This window comes from Penicillium odoratum (genome assembly GCF_028828045.1).
Source record: "Penicillium odoratum strain IBT 22623 chromosome Unknown utg000008l_segment0_segment0, whole genome shotgun sequence".
Lineage (NCBI taxonomy): Eukaryota > Fungi > Ascomycota > Eurotiomycetes > Eurotiales > Aspergillaceae > Penicillium > Penicillium odoratum.
In genome coordinates, this window is record NW_026643150.1 from 3670553 (window position 1) to 3683515 (window position 12963).

The 12963-nt window shown below is 45.4% G+C and overlaps 5 protein-coding genes across 5 annotated transcripts; 2 read left to right on the forward strand and 3 right to left on the reverse strand.

The window, feature by feature from the left end:
* Positions 1-27: 27 nt before the first annotated feature.
* N7520_011603 (uncharacterized protein) lies at positions 28-1753 on the reverse strand (the record flags this gene model as incomplete). Its single annotated transcript, XM_057145536.1, has 2 exons — positions 28-1418; positions 1474-1753. 2 exons carry the CDS (start codon positions 1751-1753, stop codon positions 28-30), a joined length of 1671 nt encoding a protein of 556 aa, XP_056991290.1.
* Positions 1754-2113: 360 nt separating this feature from the next.
* N7520_011604 (nitronate monooxygenase) lies at positions 2114-3163 on the forward strand (the record flags this gene model as incomplete). The annotated part of the gene is made up of 1 exon (XM_057145537.1): positions 2114-3163. The coding sequence occupies one exon, from the start codon at positions 2114-2116 to the stop codon at positions 3161-3163; it is 1050 nt and encodes a 349-aa protein (XP_056991291.1).
* A 523-nt stretch (positions 3164-3686) lies between these two features.
* Positions 3687-5617, reverse strand: N7520_011605 (Zn(II)2Cys6 transcription factor; the record flags this gene model as incomplete). The annotated part of the gene is given in 6 exon segments (XM_057145538.1): positions 3687-4258; positions 4313-4430; positions 4443-4575; positions 4630-4839; positions 4891-5454; positions 5505-5617. The coding sequence occupies 6 exon segments, from the start codon at positions 5615-5617 to the stop codon at positions 3687-3689; spliced, it is 1710 nt and encodes a 569-aa protein (XP_056991292.1).
* A 2948-nt stretch (positions 5618-8565) lies between these two features.
* On the forward strand, positions 8566-10703 carry N7520_011606 (MDR family MFS transporter; the record flags this gene model as incomplete). Its single annotated transcript, XM_057145539.1, has 10 exons — positions 8566-8832; positions 8885-8961; positions 9017-9068; positions 9139-9313; positions 9363-9386; positions 9435-9506; positions 9555-9746; positions 9798-10058; positions 10109-10269; positions 10329-10703. The coding sequence occupies 10 exons, from the start codon at positions 8566-8568 to the stop codon at positions 10701-10703; spliced, it is 1656 nt and encodes a 551-aa protein (XP_056991293.1).
* An 860-nt stretch (positions 10704-11563) lies between these two features.
* Positions 11564-12616, reverse strand: N7520_011607 (sterol desaturase family protein; the record flags this gene model as incomplete). Its single annotated transcript, XM_057145540.1, has 1 exon — positions 11564-12616. The coding sequence occupies one exon, from the start codon at positions 12614-12616 to the stop codon at positions 11564-11566; it is 1053 nt and encodes a 350-aa protein (XP_056991294.1).
* Positions 12617-12963: the final 347 nt, after the last annotated feature.

The following is a 12963-nucleotide window of genomic DNA, read 5'->3' on the forward strand; positions in this document are numbered from 1 at the left end:
CGACATGAAGGAACGTAATTCCATCCACTAGATGGAATCGCCCAAAATTGACGACGGATCCATCATATCTGAATTCAAAAATTGATCAAGGTCACCGCGTTGCAATCCAGGCAGATCAGCGACAAGCGCCCCTAGCCATGAAAACTCCTCAGAATTGGGGCTGAACTGCAGTGGAGACTCCGGTCTCCCCTGTTGATGAACATTGAGCGCTTCTCCTAACGTCGCGATATCGTCTTTCCTGCGTTTTTGATGCAATAGAACCAGTAAACATGCTGTGCTGTAAGCTTCTGCCAAAACTGCCGTGTCGTAGGCAGAGGCCACCGAACTCAGAGTCCGCATTGCCTCGGGAAGCATGGCCAGCGATGATCGGGTATCCATTGTGAGGAGAACACAGATGATTTGAAAGGGGACATTCGCTACTTGATGCCAGGGAGAACAATCTAATACCATACTACTAGCGCAACCAAGTCCCTTCTTCAAGAGGATCAATACTCGGTCTGCAAGACTTGCGGTGATATCCATGTTCTGGGTATGGATACGTCGAAGAATACAAAGGGCGAGGTTGCATTGCGCGAGAATGGAGGGAGGTTGTGTGTGCTTCCCGTCCAGAAGCTTAGCCAGAGTTGAATTGAGATCGGTTTCGTCTGTTGGCTTCCCTGGATCTAAACTAAGGGAAATTGGCAAAAGGCCTAGAACTTCGTCGGTGTAGTCGCCGGGCTTAGATGATGGGGGGGACGGTAGGTCGTTCTTTTGGAACGATACTCGCGACATACCGAGGTCAAATGAAGTCCAGACATTCAAGTGGTGTGCAACGCCCACCAGTCGTCTTTGAAGGTCGGGATCACATTGAGCACTCGGTGGAAGAACTGAGCTTTCAGTTGTTTCGGGATGAAGTCCTGCAGCCTCGAGTAGGTGCATAAGAGTTGAGCTGGCTATCCAAGTCGAGTATGGTGAGTCTGTTAAGCGAAGATAAATGGACTTCAGTACCCATCCAGTTATGAGATCGACAGATGGAGGACCACTCAGGTGATGCGTATCCAGACAGCTATTAGCCGTTCGAACAAAGTGCAATTCTGAGACTGTTGCATTTTTTTGCGAGAAGAGGCAACCAATTGCAGCAACTCCAGAGAGAACGCTATCGTAGACATCGGGTCCCAGTGGTGATATCCAACGTGCTTCTAGTCTTCTAAAGAACTCGTGACGGTCAATGAACCCATAGCACGGATCCACTTTATCAAAATAGACCTGTGCCAAAGCTTTTGTGTGCTCAAGCGAGGTAATATCAACGACCGATAGAGCCTGGTTCAGCAAATTCGGGAGAGCTGTAGAAGACAATTTCCGGGAGCCAACATTCCAACCAAAAAGGTTAAGCTTTGGCGCTTTTGCTGGATCGATCTTCAACCCAAGCTTTCTCATGACTTACAGAAGATATCAGCTGATGTGATCAATTAGGAAAGCTGTCAAAAGACTTACAAGCGGCCCCGGAGTTGGCCTCCAAGCGACGGACCAGCCCCGATTGATTTATGTCAACAGTCCTTGACCCTGCAGTAGTCTGTGGAGAGGACTGAAGTTCACGGAGAGAATTAGGCGTTGGGGACTTAGTAGAGTGAGGCTTTCGTTGTAGGATTTCATAGTGGCACACATAGCCCCATTCAGAACAAGTGGAGCAAGGTTCGAGCCCATCACACTTTCTTTTTCGCTCCCTGCAGGGGCTACAGGCCCTTCGAGTCCGTTTCCGCTTCAGAAACTGCATGGTGGTGGCGTTGATGTGGAGTGTGGAAGAAGTGGGTGAAGCGGATATTGCGGGAGCGGGGGGGGGTTGGGGGAGCCAACGGTACAAGAACAACGATGTAAAAAAAACGTGATTTTCTCAGCGAAAATTGTCAAGAATATTGTCAAATTTATCCTTGCTACACTTTCATATTAAATGTGCCTAGATTTCTTTTTAAAAATTATCTGCGTTGGTAAGGAACATCACCAATATCCAAGCGTCATACAAGGGGTTGCGGTGAATGAACGTGAATGACTTCATCGAGAAACATCGGTACTTTCCCTCAATCCTTCACGTACTGGCGAGCTGACTACTTCCCATACTTCCAGAGATTCAACCAACATGAGTGCAAAATTACTATCGCGCTACCCATGGGCATTAAACCCCTTTATCATCAGCGCGCCGATGCGTGTAATGTCCGGCCCAACATTGGCAGTCGCTGTCTCACGCGCCGGTGGCTTAGGATTTATCGGGCCTGGTATCAAAACCAAAGATATTAGCATTGACCTTGAAGAAGCATCTGCTCTACTCCAAACAGGCGTCTCATCGCCAATACTCAACACTTTACCACTCCTACCGGTTGGAGTCGGCTTCCAGCTCTGGGGAGACGATCTGAACGACGCCATTACCGCGGTTGAGAAATACAATCCATGTGCAGCTTGGTTATATGCCCCCAAAGAAAGTGCAAAAGAGTACGAGGAGTGGTCGCGCCAGATCCGCCAAGTATCTCCCCAAACCCAGATCTGGATCCAGATCGGTACTTTAGGCGAAGCGAAGCAGCTTCTGCAGATATCTCAGAAGCCAGATGTTATTGTCGTGCAAGGAGCCGAGTCAGGAGGCCACGGTCGGGCGAACGATGGTATGGGAATCATGTCACTGTTTCCCGAGGTAGCGGACGCTGTTGCGAGCAGCCAAATTCCCCTGGTAGCAGCAGGAGGGATTGCTGATGGTCGCGGGGTGGCAGCGGCATTATGTCTAGGTGCTTCGGGTGTAGCTATGGGGACTCGGTTCCTAGCTGCCGAGGAAGCGCGCATTAGTCGGGGATACCAAAATGAGGTCGTGCGTGCGTCAGATGGGGCTGTGAACACGACGCGAACGCTGCTGTATAACCATCTCCGGGGTACGTTTGGGTGGCCGACTGCGTACAGTCCAAGGACTATTATCAACAAGTCTTTCGTGGAGTACCAGGAAGGCACTCCCTTTGATGAGCTGAAGAGTCTTCATGATGATGCTTTGAAGGCCGGTGATGACGGATGGGGGCCAGATGGCAGGCTTGCGACGTATGCAGGCGCATCTGTTGGATTGATTCATAATGTTGCTAGTGCGGAAAATATTGTACGAGAAGTGCAGGAAGATGCTGTGGAGAAAATCCAGTCCTTGAGATTTGACTGAGCTTAGGTGAATACTTCCCAAGATTCGAGCTGGATGATGATCAATGAAGATCTCAAGTGGAGGTTTCCAAAGTGTTAAATAAATTACGAATTGCAGTTCCATAAGTGTATGCTGATCCGTGATCAACAATCATTAGCTAGATATCAATTTGTTGCTTGTTACTGGTCAGATACCCGAAGTCATTTTCCCTCTATATCAAGGTCTATGTCTTCGTGCTCGGTGTTGTGAGCGAACCTCCAAGGTTTGCGGTCAACTCATCGGAGCATTGATTGGGCAATTGAAACTCCAAGACACTCTAGACCTATCACCAAGTCAAGGCAGCTCGGTCGACGCACAGCGAGGTCAATGGGTTCAAGATTATCAACTTACTTCAAGAAGGACAATTCTCGGCATTAGGGGATGATTTGATCGAGTTGATCGGTTATTAAATACATAGGGTGGACTTTCAAAGAGGAGCCATACCTGAAACCAGTCATCCATCCATTTTGGAACCCCGGAAAACGCCAAATGATAAAGAAGAACATCATAAGGAACCAAATATCTGCATCATCCATGCATCATCAAGACCATCGATAGGTAACATGGCGAGATCAGGGGCAGGTGGAACAAATTCGTCACCATTGAGACCAGTAGAAGGCAAGCTCGGGTACCAAACCTCCATAAGCTTTGGCTCCCACCCTTGCTTTATTGATTGGACCATTTTGATCCCCTTTTCAAGAACAGACCAGTCCGCGTCATCTGGGGACATGGTGTTATCAATGCACCTTTTCATATTATAACCTGTTCGATCAAGGTAATCGAGGATATTTGCCGTATTCCGCACCATGGTCTTATCCCAGCCGGGATCATCCAGTGTGGATAGTTTGAACAGGCTCACGATGACCCGTGAGAATTGGAAAAATGTTGTGAAAGGCATGCCCAGGTACACAAGTGGGGAAACTGACAGCCAAACGTCCAACCAGTTCTTCGTTGCGTGAAGAGCGGCACAAAGACTTTCGAGTCGGTATAGCTCGGGGGATTGTGGATCAGCAGGGGCTTGAATGGCCCACTCATGAATGATAAGCTCTGCGGTGAACACATGCATCAAAATGTTTTCTGTTCGTGTGGTCAGCGAGATTTGGAACGATTTTCTAAGTCATATCTCCTCACCATTTTGTTGCAAGTGTGCGGGAATTTGTTTTCGAACAACATCAAGTTGAGCTTGGAATGATTTGATGTAAAAGCGCGATATTAACTGGTCATCACCGTCGCGCCGAGCTTGATATACCTTGTCTACTACCAATTGAATCTTGACCAGGTTGACCAAAATTTCATCCTCCGGGCATTCTTTTGAGTCTATCAAAACAGTTAAACTTTCTTCCATATGTGGGCTCCATCTCAAGGCGTCGATCCGGTTCAGAGCCAATGCAACGCTACATCGAATTCATATTAGCCAGCATCAAAGAAAGAAGTGATGGATGACTTACCTGGATGTGATTAGAAAGCATCCTAGCACAACTCTTCGTTCTTCCAAGGTTCTTATTGTATTAATATGTTGTTGCCAACCAACTGCGCATTTGAAAGCCTGCATAGCTGATAAGTCTTTTGGAACAGCCTTATTGATCCCCATGTCGCAGATGAGGCCCATAACCATGTGGGCATAGAAGTTGAGGAATGGTCTCTTGGTAAAGGTTGTCCTAGAAGCCGGATATTAGCATTCATAAGAATGGTTTGCTTCTGCCACTCACCAGGAAACATATGTCATGGTCCCGAGGAGAATATCCATGCTTGGAGAGCTCCCGAGGATAAGTTCTTGGTGAAAAAGATCGGTTACTTTGGCGAAAAGCGAGTTTCTTTTACTCTCTCCTGGTGTACAAACAGCCATGATGCATAGCCATAGAAATGGCTTATCGTTGCGGAGTTGCTGTGAGGTGACATGAGGAGGAATATGAAGAAAAGGAAGCATCTTCAAATTTTGTTTACGAAAGTCATTGATTGTCTTCTCAGCAATCTCAGGAGATATTTGCAGTGCGGTGCAGGCATCCACTATGGAAGCAGTATTTGGTGAAGACGCTGTTTGTGCCGGGGATGGCATGTCAGCACCACGAAAATTGAACGGAGACGGTTGCTTTGACCCCGAGGCGCTTGAATCCCAGTCTACCGCGAGGCCGGGATTCGAGCCAGTAGTTTGCAGCAAAGAAACGATACTATCAAGCTTTGCCTCTAGCTGCGCTGTTTTAGAAGTGGACGAGCGACTAATTCGCTTTCGTACCGTTGGCGACGGTCGACAATCTTTCTTCAGTCTTTGACATCTACGCATGGTGAGCCTCTACTCTCAAGAGCCTGTGAACACTACACTCACCTTTCACAACCTCTTCCCACGAGTAAAATGCATTTACTTTTCGCCCTAGAGCAGTTGGAACAAGCCCTTCCATAGGGCGCCGGGGTCCCACTTTGGCTTGGGCTAGTTTCCATCCCGAGATCCGGCGGTATCGCCACGATTAAGCCGCAGATTAAGGATAGCGGTAGATTGAATATGAATAGGGATTCAAGAATAAATTTGGAGAGAATCCGAGCACGGAGAAATAAAAAATTTAGTGCGGTCGGTGCCTAGAAGAAGAGAAGAAACGGGATTCGGAGGTTTCATGTCTGAATTCCGTCCAAGACGGGAGGACGGGTCGTGATCCGTGCACCACGGATTTTACCTACCACACCACGTTACATAAGCTACCCTCTTACATAATTAAGAGATATCGGGAATCCTCGGAAGAAAATCACGTGCTATCCAACGTCCGATATCAAATTTTCATCACTATAGTAACCAGATTTGGGTAGATAAACGATAATTTACTCTATTCTACCCTTTTTTTTACCATCTACCTTGGCCTGATCACTCTATCTACCATAATCTGCCCTAATTTGCCCTAAAATACCACAAAAATGGCTACCAATTCTACCTTATCTGCTCACGGAAGTAGGGTATATCCTTTTCCCTGATCTTTTATAACTGATAATAACCCAATTTAGACCTTCTTCCACCCCCTGAAGCTTCATATGCTACTCGAGATGAATTAATCGAATCCGTCCGGAAGCATGCCCTCTCTCAGGGCTATTGTACTGCTATAAAAAGCAGTAATTCTGGCAAGGGTCAATATGCTTACGCGAACCTTTCAATCCAATGTGTCAAATCAGGCATACCTTTTCGGCCGATTGATAGGCCAATTACAGGCCTAAATCCTCGGGAAACAAGCTCAAAACGTCAAAATTGCCCCTTTAGGCTATATGCAAGTAATAAAACAGGCAAATGGGAGCTCCAGGTACGTAATTCATCCCATAATCACCCTGCTGACGATCCAATAGTGTTCCACCAAGCTCGGAAGCTTAATTCTACTCAAATTGATAAGATTAAAGACCTGAATCAGATCAATTCTGCCCCTAGAGATATGATCAAATTGCTCCGTTTATCTACAGATCAACCGATAATCTCACGTGATATATATAACCAAAAAGCAAAATTACTCCGAGATAGGTATGGATATCAGGGAGAAATGGAGTATTTTCTCCAAAATTTGCAAATTAAAGGATATAAGTATAGATTATCTTTATCATCTGATGATAAAATCGAGTTTTTAGCGCTTGCTAACCCTAAATCTATTGATCTTGCTAATAAATACTATAGGGTTTTTGTCCTTGATTGCACTTATAAGACTAATAAGTACGGTATGCCTCTTTTAGAGGTTATTGGCATAACTCCGACTAACCAGACCTTCTTATTTGCTACTTGTTTTATGCGAAATGAGAGTGAAGAAGGCTATAAGTGGGCCCTACAAACCTTATTCTCGGATTTTATCCATTTATCTAATAATTCAGTATTGATTACTGACAGAGCTTTAGCACTTATTGGGGCAATTGAAGAGCTTTTTCCTAATATTAGCCATTTACTGTGTATTTGGCATATTGAAAAAGCTGTTTTTACTAAAGCACGTGAATTTATTTGCCAAAAAACAGCAAATCAGCCCCAAGACGACCCAAAAAACACAGAATTCACAGAGTTTATGAAGATATGGAGAGACCTTTATTCATCTAATATATCAGAGGAATATAAATTAAGGTTATATAACCTTAAAACTAAGTTTAACTACCCTAATCTGATCCTTTATCTCGAAAGAATATGGCTAATCTATAAACAGAAATTCGTCCGCTGTTATACTCCGAATATTACCCATTTTGGTAATTCTGCAAGCTCACGGTCTGAGGGTATTCATGCAAGGCTTAAGTCCCATCTTCATGGCTCAAATAACGATTTTATTACTGTTTTTAGTGCTATTGATGCTGTTATTAATGGCCAATTAGATGAAATCCGCAAAGAAACAGCCGAAATCCAGACTAAAATACCGAAATTCACCATGATTCCGCTTTTTAGCCACCTTCGGTCCCATCTCTCCCCACATGCTTTGCAGAAAATCAATAATCAACGGCAATTAGCCCTAGAAAAGGGGCCAATAGGCATTTGCACCCATTATTTTACTAATTCAATGGGTCTACCCTGTAAGCATATGATCCGTGAGTTATTGAAGGTTAATCAGCCAATAGGACTCGACAAAATTGATCCTTTTTGGGTTACTCGACCACCCACAGCTGAATATCTCTCAATTCTACCACCTCGGGTCTATCTACAGCCAAAAAAGGAGGAAAAAAAGAGAAAAAGATCAGAGGAAATCACGGAAATATCGGATATAAAGAGGCCTAAGGCCCCTAGTAAGTGCTCAGGGTGTGGAGAAATAGGGCATACTATCAGAAGTTGCCCTTTGCGGAGAATTTGATTTACTCCTGTACTTATAATTTGATATCGGACGTTGACTATCACATGACTTTAGTCCGAGGATTCCCGATATCTCTTAATTATGTAAGAGGGTAGCTTATGTAACGTGGTGTGGTAGGTAAAATCCGTGGTGCACGGATCACGACCCCGGGAGGACTGTTCGCTTACGTAAGAATGGATTGGTCATCTCCAGTCTCTAAGGTTGTTGTTTGTACTTGTTGATATCTAGTACTTGTTTACTTCTGATGTTGAACAAAGATAAGAATAATTTTCGACATGTTTTTCAGTCAGTACTTTTGTATGACATCTGACAGTCTCTGGAATTGGAGACATACATGTACATGGATATTGTGGGGGGTCATTCAATCCACCTATACCTGTGCCTATCGGGGTTCGGGATTCGGATTTAAGGGAAATCGGGCTCTGACCCATGATGGACATATTAACTGCAGGATCTGTTGGAAAACAAAAGATTGCACATTTCTGCCTAAAAGCACCTGCTCTTTTACGTCTCATCCGGAGCTTTACTAATAGATGTTAGGTCACATATAAGCTCGTTAGGTTCCCCCGGTCGAACCGAAATGTACTGACATCAACAAAGATGGAGACACAAGTCCCCACTCCTGGAGATTCGGGGTTATCCACTCACCCCACAAGTCTGGAATTCAACAAGGAAGTCGCTTCAGCTTCGATTTCCGCTTCGTCACCACGCCATTCAACAAACGATCCTCCAAAGGATAGTCTAGTGGTTGTAGAAGATATCAAAGATGAAGACAAATATCTCACCGGCACCAAACTTGCCCTGGTGGTGGGTTCTGTCACCCTGGTTAACTTTTTGATGCTCCTTGATATGTCAATCATTGTCACTGTGGGTTCCGATTCCGTTCCATCCAACTGGGGGAGCTTCTAACTCCATACAGGCAATCCCGACAATTACCACCCATTTCCACTCCCTTGGAGATGTGGGGTGGTATGGTAGTTCTTATCAGATTGCAAGGTGTGTCAAGTCCCTTTGTCTTGGCGTTGGTGTCAAACTAAAACCTATTCTTCAGTGCTTGCTTGCAGCCCTTGACAGGAAAAGTCTATACCAATTTCAACTCTAAGGTAAAAACAATAAAACAAAAATTTCAATATTCTGTCATGAAACCCGCCGTGAGGTGCTAACAGAATCTAGTGGACCTTTTTGGGGTTCTTCTTCGTGTTTGAGCTTGGCTCGCTGCTCTGTGGTATTGCAACCTCTTCCATGATGCTCATCATCGCTCGTGCGGTAGCAGGTATGGGAAGCTCCGGCATGATGAACGGTGGTTTGACGATCATATCATCGTGTGTTCCACTTCACAAGTCTCCAAGTATGCCTTTCGCCTTTTTCTGCTACAAGCATTTGCTAATTGGTCATAGAGTTAATTGGCATGATGATGGGCTGTTAGTGCATCCCAGGAGCTATGTTTGGAAATTTCTGACAGTTCATAGTTTGCCAATTTGGTCTTATCTCTGGGCCACTGATTGGTGGTGCTTTTACTGAAAAGGCTTCGTGGAGGTGGTGTACGTGTTTCCAATCTGCCCTAAGTGATACATCTAACACCTTTTTAGGTTTCTACCTCAATCTTCCTGTTGGTGCTGTCGTCGCATTCGCCATGATCTTCATCGATATTCCTGATCAATTCCCTAAGCCACCAATTAAATCAGCAGCCAAGACCATTCTCCATGAGCTTGACCTAATTGGTTTCGTCCTTTTTTCTCCCGCAGCTGTTCAACTTCTCCTCGCACTTGAGTATGGTGCGGGTAGCTATCCATGGGGAAGTTCGAGAGTGATCGGACTTTTTTGTGGATCAGCTGGTACATTCATCGTCTTCCTCCTCTGGGAGTACCGTCAAGGAGACAAGGCCATGATTCCTCTGTCTATGATTACCCAGAGGAAGATATGGACAAGCTGCATTTTCATGATTGGTCTTTTCGGGACCGTCCTTTCCATGTCCTACTATCTACCCATTTACTTCCAGGCTGTCAGAAATGACTCCCCTATCATGAGCGGTGTCTCTCTGCTACCTATAATGTTGACACAGGTCGCATGCGCAGTGACCTCGGGGATTCTTAGTAAGGCACCCTTTTTTACTCACACCTAATTTGGTACTGACCAAAAGCAGTCGGAAAGCTAGGATACTATCTTCCTTGGGCCGTAGCTTGCGGCATACTCAGTGCTATCGGTGCAGGACTTTTTTCGTCATTGACCCCCTACACATCCGTCGCCAAATGGGTCGGGTTTGGAATTATTACTGGAGCTGGCCGAGGATTTGGGTTTCAAACGGTAAAAATCTCGCGACTTGATTATCTACCTCAGTGAGTAACTAACTTCTCAATCTGCAGCCCATCATTGCCATCCAAAACAGCCTTCAACCTAGCCAAATATCGGTCGGCATGGCGGTTCTCATGTTCACTCAGACACTTTCAGGTGCCGTCTTTCTCACTATATCAAACGTGATTTTCGATGCCGGCCTTCGGTCTTTACTGCCGAAAGATGCACCTAATGCCGATATGACAGCTATAATTGCTGCCGGTGCTACTGGCTTCAGATCCGTTGTATCGAGTGAAGATCTTCCTGGTGTCTTGATAGCGTACGCAAAGAGTATTGATTATGTTTTCTACATGACTGCTGGGATGGGAGTGCTCATGTTCATCATCTCTTTTGGTATGGGTTGGAAAGACGTTCGAAAGAAAGCACCTTCCTCTGAGAAAGTCTAAATTACTTGATCGATGTGTTGACTGTTTGGTTCATACGTTTTACATCTTGCAACCTGGTCGCATTAGACTAGAAGTTGTCTATAGACTCTACTCCTATCTTACTCTATAAATAATCATTCCCTGTGCGCGTAGAAGCATGAGGATTCTATGATCCACAAAGATCATAAATTCAAAAAAAGTCATTTTGGGGTTACAAGGAGCAATTCCCAATCATTGTTTATATTACATCTAATTACACATAGATTTCTGGGGTGCGGGTTTAGACAATCTTGCTGAGACCTTGCTTAACCGGGGCTTGAGCTCGAATTCGAGCAGTCAAAATACTTGAAGAACAATTTCAGAATCACTGAGGACTGGGTATGCACAACGAACAAATACCTGACTTCTTTAGATTACACTCTCTGGCAGGCCACACTGTAACAATTTTAATGTCATATTGTTAATCAATTCCACTCAACCGGTATTAATTCCATTCTCACGGTGAAACGGGCTTGACAATTACTTTATGTTTTAACTCACAGCTAGGATTAAATTCTGTTCAATGGTAAGACAGCTTCTTTCATAGTGATAACATCCTAGGTATTCTTCTCATCGATCGTCTGCAGCTTTCTGGTTCTCCGCCGCCTTTGCCGCCTTTGCCTCCAACCCGCATTGTTAGTATATTAGGGCGGTACATTATAAGAATTAAAGATTAAGCGATAGTAGTCTAGTCCTCTATAGTAAGTGCTAGGTGTTTCGGATTTTCATGGCTTGACTTATGATTCGCGAAATTCATTTTCCATTGATCGATCTCAAACTTTGTCTGTTTCTAAAATGGCGGGGCTTAGTGAAGCCTCTAGTACTAAGAAACACCAGAACTATCACAACAAAGGTATCTCCGCCGTATTGACATAGTCAATATTATCCCGGTGTCCCTCTATCCGAGGAATGGACGTATTAAACAACCTATCCCAAACCCGAGTCTGTTTGCCATAATTATGGCTATTCTTCCAACCCTTGCGATGATGAAGATCATGGTCCTCTATAACAAGTTCCATATCACACAAACGTAACAACCAGGTCCACGGATTCACCGCAGTAGCAATCATACGCAGACCACTGTGACCCAGAACCTCCGTGAACACAACATACTGCTGACACACCCACCACTCATAGAAGCCCATCGGAAATCCCATCAGCTTCAAGGTAGAGTACGTGATGAACGGTGTACCAACAATATCAACAAACTCCTGCACCGTGTCCGCATATGCGGTCAACAGAGGATTGGGGTGCTTAGTCAGGTGGTGTGTTCGGTGATATTGCCAAAGGTGCTCCGTCTCGTGCGCGGAGCGATGGAAGATGTAATACCAGAAGTCGAGGACGAGTGCATACATGCCGGTCTCAAAGATGAGCCATCCCCATCTTATAGAGGAAGGGCCTTCATCGGCGCGATAGGTGAGGAATGTGGTGAGCATTGGCCGGAGCGCGATGACGGATAGGAGGGTCTGGGCTGTTTTTTCGACGCCAACGTCTGGGACACCATCGCGAGCGTGCTTGTCTCCATCGAAGAAGCCGATCTTGTGACCAACACGGCGTAGAACGTGGGTTTCGTGTACGGCAATGAGCTCCAGAGCTAGGCTATAAAAGATGAAGACCAGATATACTGAAGGGTAGCCGAAGCAGCTGATATAGAGTTGGTGGAGGACGAGTGGAATGGCAGTGTGTATGAGGACCCAGCGATGGAACTGTAGCTCTGGTGCATAGGGAACCTTATCTGTTTTTTGATGAACAGGGACGTCTTGGTCTAGCTCGACGTGGTGCACGTTTAAGATCTCGAGAAGCCAGTGGCTGAATGACCACTTTGAGCGATCCCAGGAACGCCAGGTAGACGTCATGGAGTCCTTGGGGTTACGCATCGGCATGGAGACGCCCATTTTGGTAGCGATGTGGGATTGGTATGAAGGATGTCCTTTCACCCCGCGGAGTGCGGTAATCCTTATATTTATCTCGAACCCTGGGAACACATGGGAAGGTGGGTCATCCAGGCAACAAAAGGATCGTGAGGAACCGAGGTGTATGCCGATCACTTCTCTCCATCGCTAGTTTTACTTTCATCATATCTTTCTGGAAAGTGGGATGATGTTGAGGCAGGATCCCCCCTAAATGGCTCTAGGGCGTCTTAGGTTGTCTCCATACCTTTTTAGGGCTAGTGCCGTAGTTTAGTTAATAAATGGAAGCCACCGACGGAATGCAAGATCAAGGCATCTCAATAGGCGAAAAT